Genomic DNA, 20,614 nt, shown 5'->3' with positions numbered 1-20,614 from the left:
AGGCTTGGCTCTGCCCTTATGGGGTTCCCTACCTAGATGTGAGGCAGACCTATAAGCAATAAATTCAATGTGGGATTATAAAATGTGACAGCGGCTGTGAAGAAGTCTTGGGGGTCAGTGATATCGTAGCAGGGTTAGGATGGGAGAACCATGGAGATGGGGTAGGAGGGAACATTTCCCTCATTTGATGGGCCTGACCTATCCTGGGTCCTGGGTATATGGTGGGAATGGGACAAACTTGCCCCCTACTCTGCGGTGCTCCCATCCACAGGTGAGACAGACATGAGTCACGGTAACATAAGGTCATGTCAAATCCTAATCTGTGTCATGAAAATGGTAAAACAAAGGTACCTAACTCCCAAGTGGCTAGAGTAGGGGCCAGAGCACTCTCCTAGAGTGGCCAGGGAAGATCTACCTAGGAGGTGACTTTTGAAGAGGGATCTGAAGGAAGAGGAGGAGGCCATGCAAGGAACTGGAGGAAGAGCATCCTGGCAGATGGCAGAGACCAGCCTGTGTAAAGGCTCCGAGGCAGGAAAGACACAGCTGGTTTTCTGTGGCCCATCCTGGCTGTCCCTGAATAGTAGCAAGTCTGCATGGGAGGTTGAGGGGCGGAGTGTTATTTGAGTTGAGCCCTGTGTAAGGAGAGGAACTTTCCAACATTTGCTGGCTGAAAGAGGATTTTAGATAATAACATTAGCTGAACTTTATGGAGTGTCTAGAGTGGTCAGACACTGCTAAGCAATTTACCTGTGTGACCCCGAATGCTCACACAAATGTCTGAGATAGGAGCTCAGACCTCATTTTATAAAGGAGGCTCCCTGTGAGTTGAAGCAACTTGGCCAAAGCCACACAGCCAGCAAAGGACAGCTGGGATTCAAATCAACGTCTGTGTGGCTTCACACCCCATGCTCTGAATCCATGCCTTCTAACCTCTTCATTTTACAGACAGACTGAGGCCTAGAGAGAGAAAGCGGTTTACCCAAGCCCATAAAGTGTTACCTCCCAACACTGTCCAACAGCAGCCAGCATTTATTAGTGCCTCCTGTTGGTGGCAGTTTTAAGTGCTTCCTATATATTAGTTCATTAATTTTCACAAAAGCCCAACGAGGCAGGCATTATTATTGGGTCCATTTTATAGATGAAGAAACCAGGGCACAAAGTGGTTAGGTAACGTGCTCAAAGCCATACATCTAAAAAGCAGCGGAGCTAGGATTTGAGCTGAAGCAGTCCAAAGCTCCAGCCACCCCTGCCTGGGCCTCGGTTTTCCTGCACAGCCTGGGAGCTCCCTGAAGGCCCAAAGTGTAACTCATTGTGGGGTGCCTAGGTCACCCAGCACGGATGCCTGAGAAGGTTTTCCAAGTCAGAGTCGTTGGAAGTTGACCCTGCCCATGACCTACAGCATGTCCCTTCCTCTCTCCCAGCCTCAGTGTCCCCATCTACCAAGTGGGGGTGCCTTCCCCACCCTGCTGACTTCACAGATCACATGAGATAAGGGGTGCAGGAAAACTGCTTTCCAAGGAACAAAGGTCTGGCTGCCAGGAGCCACTCCCCAAGAGTGGAGGAGGAAGACCAGTCTGGCAGTGGGACAGGTCAGCGTTGATAAGTCTGCAGCCACCGTCCAGCAGCCAGGGGCCAGGGGCCAGCAGCCAGCACAGGCAGCCCTGGGTGGGGCATCTGGCCTCGGCCTGCCCTTCCTTGCTGTGTGACCCCCAAGGCTTGCTTGCTGGCTCTGGCCTTCCTTTAGTCCTGTCTGCGGAATGAGGAGGTTTGTTTCAGTTTCTCCAGGGCCGCCTTTCCTGAGGAAGTGATAGGGGCTGTGCCAGCATTACTGCCACTCCCCACCACCAAGAGGGTGCACCCAGGATGGTGGGTGAGCACTGCCAGGGGGCTAGGCCGGGATGCCGAGTGGGTGGTTGCCTGGAGGTGGAGGATTGGCCTTCTGGGATCTTCGGACGCCAGTTGGTGACCACCTGCCTTTTGGGAGGGAATATCCCCAATTTTTGGTTAGAATCTTGGGTGTCCCATTTTTTTCCTGGTGAGAAGACCCTTGGCTTTTCCGCTGATTCCCAGCAACATTTTGTAAACCCTGGCCTAATTGTTTTTTGGGAGGCATTTGGGGGTACCCTGACCCTGGGGTCCCAACATTGGGAGCTGAAGGGAGGGTAGCACAGAAGGGGAGTATGGGGGGGCATTTGTCACCCCAGGGAGTCAGAGCCCAGTTTCTCATGATGAGGACGGGGAGGTGGGGTGGGCTCCAGGATGGGATGGGTTTGGGGAATCTGTCTTAACAGATGAAAGTCTTGACCACTTTCTGGACCTCACCTTTCTCTTTCTCTCTCTCTTCCTTTCACAGATGAATTGGGTGAGTATCACAGGGCAGGTCCGCGGGGAGGCTGTGGTGTCCAAGCGTTCACAGAGGCGAATCTTGGCCTTCCTTGTTGGGTGGGGGAGGGTCACAGTATGACTTCCGGGGCTGTTGGGGGATTTTAACAAAGTCACGTTCCCAAAGTATTAGCAGTGCTTGACCCTCAGAGAAGAGCATATGTCAACAGACTTTAGTGTTATTCTCACTACGACTACTGTTCATTCCTTTGGTGAATTGTGTTAAGCACCTGCTGCATGCTGGGCACTGTTCTAGACACCAGGGATTCAGCCGCAAAGCAAACTCCACGCCCTCCTAGAGCCGATAAGCTGGTGGGGGAGACCCTAGGGAAAGGCATAAACAAAATATTGTTAGATTGGGCTAAAGGCTGTGAAGGAAACCAACAGGAAGAGGGAGACACGCCTGGGGAAGACACATTTGATTCGGCCTTTCTGGAGAGGTGACATTTGAGCTGAGCCCAGGAGGATGAGAAGGGCCAGGGTGTGATGAATGGGGGTGGAACGTGTGAAATAGGCAGACGGGGGAGCAAGCACAACAGCCTGAAGAGGGCCAGGCTTAGTGGGTGCATGCAACAGAAAAGAGATGGGAGCAGGGTGCAAGGAGGGTGTTAGGAGGTGGGGGGGCGCCCGGGGCCCAGGACGGAGGGGAGGGCTCTGCTTTACCGGGCCCAGGCACATGGCGTTCGGTTTTTCTCAGGTGAATGGAGTTTTGGGAAAGCTTCCAATGGGGAGGGTGATGACTCTAAGTCTAAAGGAGATGCTTCTGAGCAGAGTGGGGACGGGGCCTGACGTAAGATCCCTCTGGCTGTGTGCGCGGGAACGGAAATGCCTGTGAGGTAGAGGCAGAAGTAGCTCATGGATTGGACATAGCAGATGGGGGCTCCTGAGGACCTGACAGGGATGCGCCCCCTTCCCGCTTCAGCACTTTGTGGATGGGGGTGCTGCTGTCTGAGATGGGGAGGGCTGGGGTGAGCAGCTGTTCAATTCTCGTTATTATTAAAGGGAGCAAGATGGAGGCAGGGGCGCCTGTCACTTGGCCCTCCCTTTATCCAGGTGAGAGGTGACGGAGGCATGGATTGAGGAGCTGTTAGGGAGGGGAGTGGGCGTGCGGGTGCAGGAGACGGAGAAGCCGGGCGGATCCCCCGGTTCTGGCTTCACGTGCTGGGGGTGGCTGGGGAGCTGTCCGCGGGAAGGAGGGCAGCGGCTTTCTGCGGTGGAGGCCCAGGCCCACGGGAAGTACGTCTTGACGAAATGAACGGGCTGGAAAGGGCGGGGCGGCACAGGTCTCGGAGGTCTCCAAGCCTTTTCCGTTCTCCTAAGCGTCACCCCGAGTTTGTGCTTCTCCCGCAGAGATCATCGACGAGTACATCAAGGAGAATGGCTTCGGCCTGGAGGGGGCGCAGTCGGGCCCGGGCGAGGGGCTGCCGCGCCTGGTGTCTCGCGGGGCCGCCTCCCTGAGCACCGTCACCCTGGGCCCCGCGGCGCCCGCGGCGCCGGCCACGCCGCCGCCCTGGGGCTGCCCCCTGGGCCGGCTGGTGCCCCCGGCCCCGGACCCCGGGCCGCGGCCGCACCTGATCATCACCGAGCAGCCCAAGCAGCGCGGCATGCGCTTCCGCTACGAGTGCGAGGGCCGCTCGGCCGGCAGCATCCTGGGGGAGAGCAGCACCGAGGCGAGCAAGACGCTGCCCGCCATCGAGGTGGGGCCCGGGCCGGGGCCGCGCGTCCCGGCCCCCAAGAGTCACAAGCCACGTATTTACCCCTGGGTTTAGGGTGGCTCTTGTTACTGCTGTTGCTATTGGTGGAGCGGATGATGGTATCGCCTGGCTCCAAATTCAAAAGGGCGTTCAAAGAAAGGCCTTCTTCGTGGCAATTTGGCAGCATTGATCAAAATTCTCATTGCCCGCGAAGGCAAGGGTAGCCTCTGCCTCACAAGTGAGGCCTTAAGAATTGGAGTTCGAATCCCCGTTCTGCCGTTTACTAGCTGTGCAGCCTTGGCCAGGTTACTCAACCCCTCTGTGCCTCAAGTTTCCTCCTCTGCAAAATGGGATAATAATGAGTTAATTATACATGCCAAGGGCCTCAGACATGGTAAGTACTCAGGAGAGAGAAGCTACTAGTAGCACTAGTATTGCTGTCATCATCATTACCCTTAGGCCAGGCCATTCCACTTCTAGGGCTTTATTGAGGGCATATGCCTGCCTCTGGGCAGAAAAGGGCATGTGCAGGTTATGCTTTGCAGCCTTGTATGTATAGAGAATTGGAAATTTCAGTGTTAATCAGCAAGGGACTAGTGAAATAATGAATGAACATCTACAGATCGTAACCCTATGCAATCGTGACAAACATCTGGCACTTAGCTGTGTGCAGATAAGTATAAATGTGTACAGTTAATATCGAAAAGATTTGAAGTGAGGTTATCGCCTAGGCACTGAAGTGGCAGTGTCTCCAAGATATATTAATAAAACCAAAAAAATTTAGATGCAGAACCCTGAAGGGTATTATGATTCCTCTTGTGTCAAAAAGAGGGAAAATAAGACTTTCTATTTGTATTTGCTGGTACGCATATAGCAACACTGAAAGGAAAAACAAAACTAGATGTGATTACTTTTAGGGGGGAGTGCTGAATGGTTAAAGTATAGGTCAGATTTCTAACTATACACGTCTGTATTTTGTTTTAGAGTTTTGAATTGTATGGCTCAAAACTTGCAAAAATATACAGGCTTATAGTAGCATAACAGAATTAAGGTTAAATTAAAGTGAACATAAGTCCCCTAGTTCTGCTCCCAGCCTCCGGGTTCCCTGCCCAGTGGTAACCATTGTTAATCAGTATTTCATGTAACCTTCCAGGAACATTTTATGATTATACAGGCAGATATTTTTGTACATATAAACTATCCCCCTTTTGTACATAGAGGGGAATGTTTATATATATATATTGTACTGCCTTTTTTTTTCTTTTAACTTAAGAATACATCTTGGAGTTCAGCTCACGTCAGCTTGTCTGAAGCTGGCTTATTCTCTACCACCGGATCCCATCATGTGGATGTGTGGTAATTTATTGGTCTTCTGTTGGTGAGCTTTTTGGTAGTTGCTGTCTCCTACTGTTACGAGCAAGGCTGTAGAGAACAACCCAGTTCACCTGTTATTTCCTTCATGTGTGTCACTCAAATAACTTGTGGAAGTGGAATTGCTGGTTAAAGATAATTTGATGGATATTGCCAAATTGCTCTCCATGGGGGTTGTATCCACGACTGTTTCTTCTAGGTTATCCAAGAGGCCTGGTTCCTCGTGCCTCCCCAAAACAGAGCTTTAATGTGCTTCTGGATCTTTGCCCAAGTAGTCATTGAACCTGCATAGTATACTAACATTCTAACCCTGGGTCCTGGCCCCAGCTGCTCCCGGGTCACCAGTTCCCAGGCTCCTCCAAACGTCCCTTGACAAAGCAGCCAGAGAGTCTTGTTAAATTACACCTGTGCTCCTCTCCCTGCCCAGAACCCTCCTTTGGCTCCCTAGTTCCCTCAGGAGGAAGGCCAAGGTCCTCCCTTGGCCTCTAAGGCCTCTTGTCTGGCCCCTGCTGTCCATTCCGACCCGGTCCCTCCTCACTGGCTACCTTCTAGGCCTCTGCCCATGCCGTTCCTCCTGCCTGGAGTGCTTTCCTCCTGCAGCCTGGGCACCTCCCGTGCACCCAAGAGGCCTCAGCCCACTTCAGGCAGGCCTTCCCTGACCCCGCCCCAGGGCCAAGCTCCCTCACAGGAGGTTTCCTGCTTCTCTGTTGGTTGTCTTTCCTTCGTGGGATTTGTCCTCACAGGTTTATTTGGGTGATGAGCAGAACAACCCTGTCCTTCCCCAACAAGTTTTGATTTTAAGAGTAGAGAATCTTAGGTTTGAGTCCTGGCTCTGCTGCTTTTCAGCTGGGTGAACTGGGCCAAGTCCACTGTTTCTCTTGACCTTGGTTTCCTTATCTGTAAAATGGGGATGAAGCTCCCCCCCCCCATAGGACACTATGAGGACACCAGGGAGATTGCCCGGCCGTAGATGCCCACTCCCTTTACTTAGCTAGGTTGTTGTAGTTGTTACTTAATTTGGCTCCAGGCACTGTGGCCATAAGGAGCATGCAGTCAGCAGGACATTCTGGTTGAAAGAGAGGTTTACTCTGAAGTGTATGTTCCACCACTAGATTTTCAGGAAGGGGACAAATATGGTGCATTGATGGGCCATTTTGCAGCCCCTTATTTATCTGTAAGGATTTATCTTTTTTCCAATTTGATAGGGGATTTTTTTCAACTTTATGTCCCAATTGTCTCTTTTGAAAAGGTAAAAACCCACATAAAATACAAGAGAATACCTGTATATACTCTTTGCCACATTTGTACTCTCTTTTTTTCCCTTTAAAAAACACACGTTTTATTAAGGATATAGAGCAAGTGAAACTCTTTTTTCCCCTTTTTTTAAATTAAGATATTATTGATATACACTCTTATGAAGGTTTCACATGAAAAAGCAATGTGGTTACTACATTCACCCATGTTATCGTGTTCCCCCCACACCCCACTGCAGTCACTGCCCATCAGTGCAGCAAGATGCCACAGAGTCACTGTGTGCCTCCTCTGTGCTACACTGTCTTCCCCGTGACCCCCCATACCATGTGTGCCAATCATAATACCCCTCAGTCCCCTTCTCCCTCTCTCCACCTACCCTCTTCCACCCCTCCTCTTTGGTAACCACCAAAGAGGAGAGTCTGTGAGTCTGTTGCTGTTTTGTTCCTTCATTTTTGCTCTGTTGTTATACTCTACAACTGAGGGAAATCATTTGCTACTTGTCTTTCTCCACCTGGCTTATTTCACTGAGCATAATGTCCTCCAGCTCCATCCATGCTGTTGCAAATGGTAGGATTTGTTTTCGTCTTATACCTGAATAATATTCCATTGTGTATATGTACCACATCTTCTTTATCCATTCATCTACTGATGGACACTTAAGTTGCTTCCATTTCTTGGCTATTGTAAATACTGTTGAGATAAACATAGGGGTGCATATGTCTTTTTGAATCTGAGAAATTATATTCTTTGGGTAAATTCCTAGAGTGGAATTCCCGGGTCAAATGGTATTTCTATTTTGAGCTTTTTGAGGAACCTCCATACTGCTTTCCACAATGGTTGAACTAGCTTACATTCCCACCCCACCAGCAGTGCAGGAGGGTTCCCCTTTCTCTGCATCCTTGGCAGCATTTGCTGTTCTTAGTCTTTTCGATACTGGCCATCCTAACTGGTGTGAGGTGATATCTCATTGTGGTTTTTATTTGCATTTTCCTGATAATTAGTGATGTGGAGCATCTTTTCATGTGCCTGTTGGTCATCTGAATTTCTTCTTTGGAGAATTGTCTGTTCATGTCCTCCACCCATTTTTTAATTGGGTTATTTGCTTTTTGGGTGTTGAGACTTGTGAGTTCTTTATATATTTTGGATGTTAACCCCTTATCAGATATGTCATTTACAAATATATTCTCCCATACTGTAGGGTGGCTTTTTGTTCTGTCGATGGTGCCCTTTGCTGTACAGAAGCTTTTTAGTTTGATGTAGTCTCATGTGTTCGTTTTTGCTTTTGTTTCCCTTGCTCAAGGAGATGCATTCAGAAAAAAGTTGCTCATGCTTATATTCAGGAGATTTTTGCCTATGTTGTCTTCTAAGAGTTTTATGGTTTCATGACTTACATTCAGGTCTTTGACCCATTTTGAGTTTACTTTTGTGTGTGGGGTTACACAATAATCCAGTTTCATTCTCTTGCATGTAGCTGTCCAGTTTTGCCAACACCAGTTGTTGAAGAGGCTGTCATTTCTCCATTGTATATCCATGGCTCCTTTATCATATATTAATTTACCATATTTGCTTGGGTTTATATCTGAGCTCTCCAGTCTGTTCCATTGGCCTATGGGTCTGTTCTTGTGCCAGTACCAAATTGTCTTGATTGCTGTGGCTTTGTAGTAGAGCTTGAAGTCAGGGAGGGTAATTCCCTCTGTTTTATTCTTCCTTCTCAGAATTGCTTTGGCTATTCCTGGTCTTTTCTGGTTCCATATGAATTTTAGAACTATTTTCTCTAATTAGTCGAAAAATGCTGTTGGTATTTCGATAGGGATTGCATTGAATCTGTAGATTGCTTTAGTCAGGATGGCCATTTTGACAATATTAATCCTTCCTATCCATGAGCACGGGATGTGTTTCCATTTATTTGTGTCTTCTCTAATTTCTCTCCTGAGTGTCTTGTAGTTTTCAGGGTATAGGTCTTTCATTTCCTTCGTTAGGTTTATTCCTAGATATTTTATTCTTTTTGATGCAATTGTGAATGGAATTGTTTTCCTGATTTCTCTTCTAGTTCATCATTAGTGTATAGGAATGCAACAGATTTCTGTGTATTAATTTTGTATCCTGCAACTTTGCTGAATTCAGATATTAGATCTCATAGTTTTAGAGTGGATTCTTTATGTACAATATCATGTCATCTGTAAACAGTGACAGTTTAACTTCTTTCCCAATCTGGATGCCTTTTTTTTTTGGTGTAGTGATGGTGATGGTGGTGGTGTGGTGGTGGTGGTGGTAGATGCCTTTTATTTCTCTGTGTTGTCTGATTGCTGTGGCAAGGACCTATGTTGAATAAAAGTGGGGAGAGTGGGCATCCTTGTCTTGTTCCCGAACTTAAAGGAAAAGCTTTCAGCTTCTTGCTGTTAAGTATGATGTTGGCTGTGGGTTTGTCTTATATAGTCTTTCTTATGTTGAGTACTTGCCCTCTATACCCATTTTGTTGACAGTTTTTATCATGAATGGATGTTGAATTTTGTCGAATACTTTTTCAGCATCTATGGACATGATCATGTGGTTTTTGTCCTTCTTTTTGTTGATGTGGTGGATGATGTTGATGGATTTTCTAATGTTGTGCCATCCTTGCATCCCTGGGATGAATCCCACTTGATCATGGTGGATGATCTTTTTGAATTTGGTTTGCTAATATTTTGTTGAGTATTTTTGCATCTATGTTCATCAGGGATATTGGTCTGTAATTTTCTTTTTTTGTGGTGTCTTTGCCTGGTTTTGGTATTAGGGTGATGCTGGCCTCATAGAATGAGTTTGGAAGTATTCCCTTCTCTTCTAATTTTTGGAAAACTTTAAGGAGAATGGGTATTAGGTCTTTACTAAATGTTTGATAAAATTCAGCGGTGAAGCCATCTGGTCTAGGAGTTTTGTTCTTAGGTAGGTTTTTGATTACCAGTTCAGTTTCATTGCTGGTAATTGGTCTGTTCAGATTTTCTGTTTCTTCCTGGGTCAGCCTTGGAAGGTTGTATTTTTCTATAAAGTTGTCCATTTCTTCTAGGTTATCCAGTTTGTTAGCATATAATTTTTCATAGTATTCTCTAATAATTCTTTGTATTTCTATGGTGTCCATAGTGATTTTTCCTTTCTCATTTTTGATTCTGTTTAAGTGTGTAGGCTCTCTTTTTTTCTTGATAAGTCTGGCTAGGGGTTTATCTATTTTGTTTATTTTCTCGAGAACCAGCTCCTGCTTTCATTGATTCTTTCTATTGTTTTATTCTTCTCAATTTTATTTATTTATGCTCTAATCTTGTCCCTCCTTCTACTGACTTTGGATCTCATTTGTTCTTTTTCTAGTTTCGTTAGTTGTGAGTTTAGACTGTTCATATGGGATTGTTCTTCTTTCCTGAGGTAGGCCTATATTGCAATATGCTTCCCTTTTAGCATGGCCTTTACTGTGTCCCACAGATTTTTCAGTGTTGAATTATTGTTGTCATATGTCTCCATATATTGCTTGATGTCTGTTTTTATTTGGTCATTGATCCATTGATTATTTAGGAGCATGTTGTTAAGCCTTCATATGTTTATGGGCTTTTTCATTTTCTTTGAGTAATTTATTTCTAGTTTCATACCTTTGTGGCTTGAGAAGCTGGTTGGTACAATTTCTATCTTTTTGAATTTACTGAGGCTCTTTTTGTGGCCTAGTATACGATCTATTCTTGAAAATGTTCCATGTGCACTTGAGAAGAATGTGTATCCTGCTGCTTTGGGGTGTAGAGTTCTGTAGATGTCTGTTAGGTTCATCTGTTCTAGTGTGTTGTTCAGTGCCTCTGTTTCCTTACTTATTTTCTGTCTGGTTGATCTGTCCTTTGCAGCAAGTGAAGTGTTGAAGTCTCTTAGAATTAATGCATTGCATTCTATTTCCCCTTTTAATTCTGTTAGTATCTGTTTCACATAAGTTGGTGCTCCTGTGTTGGGAGCATAGATGTTTATAATGGTTATGTCTTCTTGTTGGACTGACCCCTTTATCATTATGTAATGTCCTTCTTTGTCTCTTGTGACTTTCTTTGTTTTGAAGTCTATTTTGTCTGATACAAGTACTGCAATACCTGCTTTTTTCTCCCTATTGTTTGCATGAAATATCTTTTTCCATCCCTTCATTTTTAGTCTGTGTATGTCTTTGGGTTTGAAGTGAGTCTCTTGTAAGCAGCATATAGATGGGTCTTGTTTTTTTATCCATTCAGTGACTCTGTGTCTTTTGATTGGTGCATTCAGACCATTTACATTTAGGGTGATTATCCATAAGTATGTACTTATTGCCATTGCAGGCTTTGGATTCATGCTTACCAAAGGTTCAAGGGTAACTTCCTTACTATCTAAGAGTCTAACCTCACTCACTTAATATGCTATAACAAACACAATCTAAAGGTTCTTTTTTTCCTCCTCCATTCTTTATATATTAGGTATCATATTCTGTACTCTTTGTCTATCCCTTTTTATTACCTCTGGTGACAGCTATTTCATGTTAGGAACACTTCCATCTACAGCAGTCCCTCCAAAATACACCGTAGAGATGCTTTGTGGGAGGTAAATTCTCTCAGCTTTTGCTTATCTGGAAATTGTTTAATTCCTCCTTCAAATTTAAATGATAATCTTGCCGGATAGAGTATCCTTGGTTCGAGGCCCTTCTGCTTCACTGCATTAAATACATCCTGCCACTCCCTTCTGGCCTGTAAGGTTTCTGCTGAGAAGTCTGATGATAGCCTGATGGGTTTTCCTTTGAATGTGATCTTATTTCTCTCTGGCTTCTTTTAATAGTCTGTCCTTATCCTTGATCTTTGCCATTTTAATTACTATATGTCTTGGTGTTGTCCTCCTTGGGTCCGTTGTGTTGGTACATCTGTGCTTCTCCATGGCCTGAGAGACTATCACCTTCCCCAGGCTGGGGAAGTTTTCAGCAAGTACTTCCTCAAAGACACTTTCTATCCCTTTTTCTCTCTCTTCTTCTTCTCATACCCCTATAATACAAATATTGTTCCGTTTAGATTGGTCACACTGTTCTCTCAATATTCTTTCATTCCTAGAGATCCTTTTTTCTCTCTGTGCTTCAGCTTCTTTGTATTCCTCTTCTCTAATTTCTATTTCATTTATCATCTTCCCCACCATATCTAATCTGCTTTTAATACCCTCCATTGTGTTCCTCAACGATTGGATCTCTGTCGTAAATTTGTTCCTGAGTTCTTGAATATTTTTCTGTACCTCCGGGAGCATGTTTATGATTTTTATTTTGAAATCTCTTTCAGGAAGATTTATTAGTTCAGTCTCACTTGACTCTTTTTCTGGTGTTGAGATTTTGCTTTGAACCAGGTTCCTTTGACATTTCATATTTGTATGTGGTGCCCTCCAGTGCACAGAAACTCTACTCTCTGGAGCTGCTGAGCCCCAGGAGTGATGTTGGGGGGTCATAGGGGAATGGTGCTGGTGCTTGGGGGGAGGAAAGAGCTGTTTCCTGCTTCCCGGCTGCTATGCCTGCCTCCACTGCCAGAACCAGTGGGCCAAACACACAGGTGTAAGCCTCTATGCTTTGTGTTTGTAGCTGCTGTAGGCAGGGCTTCCCTCTGGCTGGCCTGACACCAGGGTAGAGACTGCCGGTTTGCGAGCCAGGTGGGGCTGGCTGGGAGGAAGGTGCAGCAGGCGTATCACGGAGGGGTTTCTTGGAGCTGTGTAGCCAGCCAGAGGGATAGAGCGCCTGAAGATCGTGAAAGCTCCCAACCTGCTGGGCAGAGTGCACCTGGACAATTGTGTCTACCTGTCCTTTCTCCTGAGCAGTAAACTCTGTGCAATCCTTGCCCCTTTAGCAGCCCTCTTGCTTTTAGGAAGTCTCTCAGACAGTCTGCCCAGATCAGCAAATATGGATTCTTGTTTTCCACAAGCAGCTGGAATCTCAGTTTCTCCAGGTATTCAGCCTGTCTTAGTCTTCTAACCCCACTAATCACCAGAGCACCATGCAATGTAGTATGCAATGTAGTTTCATGCTTCCAGAGCAGATCTCAGGGCTAGGTGTTCAGCAGTCCCAGGCCTCCACTCTTTTCCTGCTCTGTTTCTCTTTAAACTCTGAAATCAAAGTTCTGATTTGCTTACTATGAGCTGGTGAGCTGGGGTGGGGGATGGGCTTGGGTCCCACCAGGTCACGGGTTTGGTACATTACCGTGTTCCGTGAGGTCTGTTCTTTCCTCCAGGTTTATGCAGTCTGGCACGGCCTTCTTTCCTGTTGCTCTTTCAGGATTAGGTGTATTAATTATTTTTTGTATTATATGTGGTTTTAAGAGGAGGTCTCTCTCTCACCTCTCATGCTGCCATCTTTAATCCTGTACTCTCTCTCTTTGTGTATACATTCATAGAGGGAGATTTCTAAGTAAATTGGATATACAATGATGCTTCATCCAAAATGTTCAGTGTCTTTCTCTTGAGAACAAGAACATTTCCCACAATGTCGGACTTACATAATAATAATAATAATACCATTATCACACTCTAGAAGGTTAATATTCATACAAGGATATTACGTAATATTAAGCCCATATTCTAGTTATCCCAAGTGTCTTCAGAATATCCTTTATAACTGTTGTCTTTGTTGTTTGCTTGTTTAACACACAGTCTCGGATTACATGCTGCATTCAGTTGTCAGGTCCTGTTACTGTCTGAGTGTTTGTGCTCCCCCCCAAATTCGTATGTTGTAATCGTGGTCCCCAGTGCAGTGCTGTTAGGAGATGGGGCCTTTGGGAGGTGCTTAGGTCGTGAGAGGAGCCATCATGAATGGGGTAAGTGCTTTTTCTAAAAATTGGGAGTGTAGTTGATATACAATATTATATTGGTTTCAGGTGTACAACATAGTGATTTGTCAAGTATGTTACCAAATGCTCACCATGATAAGTGTAGTTACCATCTGTCAACATACAAAGATATTATATAATATTATTAACTATATATATAACAACTAGTGACCACTAGGTTGTTCCATTATAAAGGCACAGCTTTCCTCTGTAATTAGTAAATTATCTGTGGGGTGATACTCTAAGGCTGTGATTTCCCCAACTTTTTATTTCTAAAGTCTTTCCAGGTAGTTATTGTGGTTCGATGTTGGTTTTGATTTCAGAGTTAAAACAATAAATGTGCAATGGTAGGGGATGACCTGTCTCCAAATGTGGATTTAGGATTTTTATCCCCATCTTTCAAAGGAGGAAACTGAGTCTCAGAGAGGGTAAGTTACTTGTTCAAGGGCACACAGCAAATTTATTCTAGTAATCACCACCATTTAGTAAGTGCTCTGAGTGCCAGGTATTTAATGATACCCATTTAACAGTAAGACAGGAAATAAGCACACTAAGAGCAGAGAGGTTGTCACTGCAGATGACCAGTGAAAGAGCCTGGATTTAGTACCAGGTCTGACTTACTCCAAGGCCTCATGTTGCATCCACGATTTCATGTGACATCTCAAAGATGAAAAAACTTACAAACCTCTAGTTCTCATGAATCCTGAGACTGTTGATTCTGAGATTTTGGAATCTCCTAGTATTATAGCAGAGCTAGTTAAATGGATAGTTTTAACCCTTTCTGACTCTGAAGTTTATAGACAACATTACCTACCTTTACTGGTAATCATCCCCCCACTCCATAATGCCCTAACTTTAATATGAAGGAGAAATAAAAGAAAAATAATACAGCATAGTAAGCACATTTTTTCAATATATAAATGCTCAGGCACAGTCCCAAAGGAAACAGAACAAAGGTAGCAATTACCTGTGACCTGATTATGCAGTGGCCACATATGCAGCCTGACACAGTTGGGTGGACTTGGTAACTTAAATGCCATATGCCCAGGGTTGTCACTGGTGGCAGGATTTTCCAAAGTGGTGAACATCTCTCAGTCTAGACAAAATTCAGCCCTCTCTCAATTAATCTGGTGGCTGCAGTCCTTGAAATGTCAGTGTATTTTTAAATTATGGGAAAAAATACTGTATATGTAAAACAGCTGGTTCCAGGCTCTGATCAATTTAAACAGGTTTGTCACTGATGTGAACATCGGCAGGATGTTCAAAAATCTTGAAGAACTTGTGTGGAACTGTTCCTGGTATCAGAGGCTATGTAGCATCTCTGGCTCTCATCTACTACTGCCTGCTATGGGTCCCAGTCAGTGTCAACCAAAATCACCCCCAATATCCCAAACGCCCCCTAGAGGGCGGTACTCCTCCACCGAGACACACTATTTTCATTGTGTTTCCTGGGCAAGGGCTTTTCAAGTTCAGAGCAGGGTTTAGAGGATCCCCGATGCCAGCAGGATGACCAGGAAAGCCAAGAGGCTGAGAGAGTCTGGGCCCCGTCTAAAGGGCCTGGTTTCATCCTCTGCTGCATGTGGCTTCTAAGCAGGAAAAATAATTATTATTTTTAAAGAATCTGGAAATCTGGAATTTCATGTCCATACTTTTTAAATGTAGGCTCTAAATTTTTATTTACATTTTTTTTAAAAGTTTTTTAGCTTTTTAAAAAAAATTTTATTGAAGGATAATTGACATACCAAAAATTGCACATATTTAATGTACACATTTTGATGAGTTTGGATAAAATGTTAAATCAACGAACACCTGTGTGCCGTCCACCAAACGCACCAGCTGACCTTTTGCTGTGTCACTCTGCATACCCACAGACACACACATATGCAAATACACACATTGCTTTTTGCTGAACCATTTGCAGATGAGTTTTAAATATGCTACTTCACCTCGAGATACCTCAGCATGCATCTCCTATGAATAAGCTCTTGCACAGCTGCAATACCGTTATCGTCCCTAGGAAAATGAACACTATTGCCTAATATCTAATATACAGCCCATACTTAATTCCCAGTGTCCCAAATTTGTTTTATAGTTGTTTCTTCCTCCTTAATCCAAGATCCAATCAAGGATTATATGTGGGATTTGGTTGTCGTGTCTCTTTAATGTCCTTTTTTTAAAAATTGAGTTGCAGTTGATCCAATCTTAAGTGTACAGTTCTGTGCATTTTTATGTATGTAACACCATGTAGCTACCTGCCAGGTCAAAATATATTACTTGTTCTCTTTTAACCCAAGATGTAGTGCCCATCTCTTTATTGTCTTTCACAACCCTGGTATTTTTGTCCTGGTGACCACAGTTGTGCTAGTCTGACCTTTGCTTGTTAGGTTCAGGTGATGAGCTTCTGGGGGGCTGTCACACAGTGTGGTTGTGACCTTCCCAGCTCATAGTCAGTGACTAGCTAAGTCACTGTGGCCCAGTATTGCTGATGCTGACCTTGATCACCTGGTTAAGGTGTGTGTCTGCTAGCTTCCTCCACTGTAGAGGAGCCTGCTCCCCTCATCATTAGGTCATCTGCAGACCTTGCTTGGAGAACCTGTGTGCATCCAATGTTTCAAAACTCTTAGTGGCCCAATGTTTCATCTGTGGGGCAACTATCATGCTGTGAGGTGCCCAGGCCACCAGTTGGAAGCCTTTGGTTTAGGATCTCAGAGGGGTCTTAAGCAGAGACCCGTCCATCGTCCGGGTGGGAGAGAGGTGGGGAGTTACTAAGGGAGGCTGCAAGGAGTTTGGATGGGTGCAGGTGTCTGCAGTGGGACCCCAAAAGAGCACCTGTCTTCCTGCAGCTCCGGGACTGTGGAGGGCTGCGGGAGGTGGAGGTGACCGCCTGCCTGGTGTGGAAGGACTGGCCTCACCGAGTCCACCCCCACAGCCTCGTGGGGAAGGACTGCACCGATGGCGTCTGCAGGGTGCGGCTGCGGCCTCATGTCAGCCCTCGACACAGGTACCCAACCCTGACCCCTGACCTTTCACCCTTGGTCATGTAGGTTTGGAGGGGCTGAGGACGGCTCAGGGAAACCTCAGGGCAAGGGGCAGCTTGGCCGGACTCTCCTCACTGCATTTCCTAGCTGGGAAAACCAAGGCCAGGCCTGGGGTGGTGCAGAGGGTCTCCCCTAGGCCTGGAACCCTACGGCATGCACATTCACACGCATTATTTTTATCCCCGTTTTGTAGAGGAGGAAGCTGAGAGCTAGCCAGTGGCGGAGCTGGGATTTAACTCCAGACGTGACTTAACTGCAAAGCCCATTCTTTCTCTTGCTTTTATAATTTATATATTTCTAAGAAGTTAAAAAATAAAAGATTGAGAAAGGATGTGCAGTGAAAAATAAATTTTCCTGCCATGTTCGGGCCTCCAGCTACCAGAGCCCTTTCCTGGGGGCAATTATAAATTGTGCTATGTATATATTTCTCCCCTTACAAATGACAGAAGTCATTTGGACCTCATTTTTATATCCTAGTATTTCTTGGATATCATTCCTATCAGTATGTAGAGCTGCCCTGTCCTTTTTATTGGCTGCAAAAACATCAACATACGTTCTAGCAACATACACCTTTGTGCAGTTAATCGAACAAGTTCTGCATAAACGGGCACTTCGGTTGGTTCCAGGCTCTTGTGGTTCTACCTGTGTTATGATGCGTGGCTGTGCATATATATCATTTCTTCTCCGGGATAAATTCCTACAATGAGCTTGTAGCCTCCAAGGCTGTACATTTATACTTTTAGTGGTTTATAAACTTATGAAAATGTCAGCACCATGAGAGCAGGGCTTTTGTGTCTTCTGTTCCCTGCTGTATCCCCCAGTGCCTAGCACAGTGCCTGGCACACAGTAGGCGCTCAGGAAATATTTTTGGAATGAATGAATACTCCATATTATCTTCCAATGCGTGATTGCCAGAGTAATTTACAGCACCACCAGCAATGGGTGAAAGCAGACGTATTACCAAATGTTTTTCTTTGCCCTTTTGATGAGTTCTTAAAAGTTGGCATCACTTTGGTGTTTAATTTGCAGTTTTCTTATTGTAAATGAGGCTGACCCTTGTTTTCAGGTGGTAAATGTATGTTGTATTCCCAGGTTCTCTCAAGAATCCTAGACACCACTGAGGGGTTTGAACCCCAGACCCCTCCTAATGCTGGGACCCCAGGGGCCTGGGGCACCTCAGCCCCTGAGACTGTGAGCCCCAAGGCAGCATCTGCCAGAGCCCAGCTGTGGGTTAGGGCACCTGCCCCTTTAGGAGTACCTCCCTAACCCCTATATACACCCTCCCCCAGCTTTAACAACCTGGGTATCCAGTGTGTGAGGAAGAAGGAGATCGAGGCTGCAATTGAGCGGAAGATTCAGCTGGGTATTGACCCCTACAATGGTGAGTCCTGTGCCTAGCCTGGTTGTCCTGTCCTCTGGACCCTCCGCTCCCTTGCCACACCCCTCCCCTTGCTTTCTCCAGTATCCACCATCTGCCCAGCCCCACCCCTTCCCTGTCCCCTCTCCCCCACCCTCGGGCTTCCCGTATCTCTCCCACAGCTGGATCCCTGAAGAACCATCAGGAGGTGGACATGAATGTCGTGAGGATCTGTTTCCAGGCCTCATACAGAGACCAGCAGGGACAGATGCGCCGGATGGACCCTGTGCTCTCTGAGCCCGTTTATGACAAGAGTGAGTCAAGGTTGCTGTGTCCATTAGGGTTGTCCTTGGCTGTAGGTACCAGAAAGCCCCACATACAATGGCATGAATATACAGGGAGGTCTTTATTTTTATTTATTTATTTTTTTTATGGTGACATAAACAAAGCAAATCTATAATTACCATCCATCTCCAGTAAAGCCAAGAAAACCATTTAGGCACCCTAGGCATTTGTGAAAATTTATCTATGATATGATGGATATTGTCCAACTGTACTTGAACCATCAGACAAATTAAAGCAGCCCATTTCTGGGATCTGTTCACATCCCATATGTTCTTTTAACCATAGATAGTCTATAGTCATGAGATTTTGGAGTGCTACAACTTGCACCCCTCCCAACTCCTGGTTGAGTTCCAACAGTACAGATCCGGTTAAATTCGTTGTCTCACTGTATGCACATGCCAGCCTAGACATCTCCCTCCTCATTCCTATGGCAAGTCCAGGAGACGGTGGGCTGGATGCAGCCACAACTGCAGCATCGTCCGGATCCCTGTGGAGGGTTTTTGATGATCATCCCCCGGCACAAGTCCTCCAGAGAGTGCTGATGCCGGAAGCTTCTCCTCATATCGTATCTTAGTTCATTTTCTGGGTATCCAAGCTAGGCCTTGATCTTCTGTTAGTCCATTTTTGGGTTCTGTAATTCCGCTGCTGTTTTGTTCCTTCAGTTTTTCCTTTGTTCCTATACTCCTCAGATGAGTGAAATCATTTGGTATTTCTCTTTCTCCACTTGGCTTATTTCACTGAGCATAATACTCTCCAGCTCCATCCATGTTGCTGCAAATGGTTGGATTTTTCCACTTCTTATGGCTGAGTAGTATTCCATTGTGTATATGTACCACATCTTCTTTATCCATTCATCTACCGATGGACATTTAGGTTGCTTCCAATTCTTGGCTATTGTAAATAGTGCTGCGATAAACATAGGGGTGCATCTGTCTTTTTCAAACTTGATTGCTGCGTTCTTAGGGTAAATTCCTAGGAGTGGAATTCCTGGGTCAAATGGTAGTCTGTTTTGAGCATTTTGATGAACCTCCATACTGCTTTCCACAATGGTTGAACTAATTTACATTCCCACCAGCAGTGTAGGAGGGTTCCCCTTTCTCCACAGCCTCGCCAACATTTGTTGTTGTTTGTCTTTTGGATGGCAGCTATCCTTACTGGTGTGAGGTGATACCTCATTGTAGTTTTAATTTGCATTTCCTTGATAATTAGCGATGTGGAGCATCTTTTCATGTGTCTCTTGGCCATCTGTATTTCTGTTTTGGAGAACTGTCTGTTCAGTTCCTCTGCCCATTTTTTAATTGGGTTATTTGTTTTTTGTTTGTTGAGGCATGTGAGCTCTTTATATATTCTGGACGTCAAGCCTTTATCGGATCTGTCATTTTCAAATATATTCTCCCATACTGTAGGGTTCCTTTTTGTTCTATTGATGGTGTCTTTCGCTGTACAGAAGCTTTTCAGCTTAATGTAGACCCACTTGCTCATTTTTGCTGTTGTTTTCCTTGCCCGGGGAGATATGTTCAAGAAGAGGTCACTCATGTTTATGTCTAAGAGGTTTTTGCCTATGTTTTTTCCAAGAGTTTAATGGTTTCATGACTTACATTCAGGTCTTTGATCCATTTTGAGTTTACCTTTGTATATGGGGTGAGACAATGGTCCAGTTTCATTCTCCTACATGTAGCTGTCCAGTTTTGCCAGCACCATCTGTTGAAGAGACTGTCATTTTGCCATTGTATGTCCATGGCTCCTTTATCAAATATTAATTGACCATATATGTTTGGGTTAATTTCTGGAGTCTCTAATCTGTTCCACTGGTCTGTGGCTCTGTTCTTGTGCCAGTACCAAATTGTCTTGATTACTATGGCTTTGTAGTAGAGCTTGAAGTTGGGGAGTGAGATCCCCCCTACTTTATTCTTCTTTTTCAGGATTGCTTTGGCTATTCGGGGCCTTTGGTGTTTCCATATGAATTTTTGAATTATTTGTTCCAATTCATTGAAGAATGTTGCTGGTAATTTGAGAGGGATTGCATCAAATCTGTATATTGCTTTGGGCAGGATGGCCATTTTGATGATATTAATTCTTCCTAGCCATGAGCATGGGATGAGTTTCCATTTGTTAGTATCCCCTTTAATTTCTCTTAAGAGTGACTTGTAGTTTTCAGAGTATAAGTCTTTCACTTCTTTGGTTAGGTTTATTCCTAGGTATTTTATTCTTTTTGATGCAATGGTGAATGGAATTGTTTTCCTGATTTCTCTTTGTATTGGTTCATTGTTAGTGTATAGGAAAGCTACAGATTTCTGTGTGTTAATTTTGTATCCTGCAACTTTGCTGTATTCCGATATCAGTTCTAGTAGTTTTGGA

The 20,614-nt window shown here is 45.0% G+C and overlaps 1 protein-coding gene across 5 annotated transcripts in view; it reads left to right on the top strand.

Moving 5' to 3' along the window:
* RELB (RELB proto-oncogene, NF-kB subunit) overlaps window positions 1–20,614 on the top strand; it is a 35,961-nt gene that overhangs the window by 2,343 nt on the left and 13,004 nt on the right. For 3 of the 5 annotated variants that reach the window (XM_037005480.2, XM_073225881.1, XM_037005479.2), the window contains 4 exons: window positions 3,733–4,079; window positions 16,360–16,517; window positions 17,844–17,935; window positions 18,094–18,225. In XM_037005480.2, the coding sequence (XP_036861375.1) occupies window positions 3,733–4,079; window positions 16,360–16,517; window positions 17,844–17,935; window positions 18,094–18,225 (729 nt within the window). Of the gene's footprint in view, window positions 1–3,104; window positions 3,436–3,732; window positions 4,080–16,359; window positions 16,518–17,843; window positions 17,936–18,093; window positions 18,226–20,614 lie in introns of those variants that run through there. The other 2 variants (XM_073225880.1, XM_037005486.2) reach the window with 1 other exon arrangement.

This window comes from Manis javanica, chromosome 17 (assembly GCF_040802235.1).
Source record: "Manis javanica isolate MJ-LG chromosome 17, MJ_LKY, whole genome shotgun sequence".
Classification (NCBI taxonomy): domain Eukaryota; kingdom Metazoa; phylum Chordata; class Mammalia; order Pholidota; family Manidae; genus Manis; species Manis javanica.
This window is presented reverse-complemented; position numbering and strand designations above follow the sequence as displayed.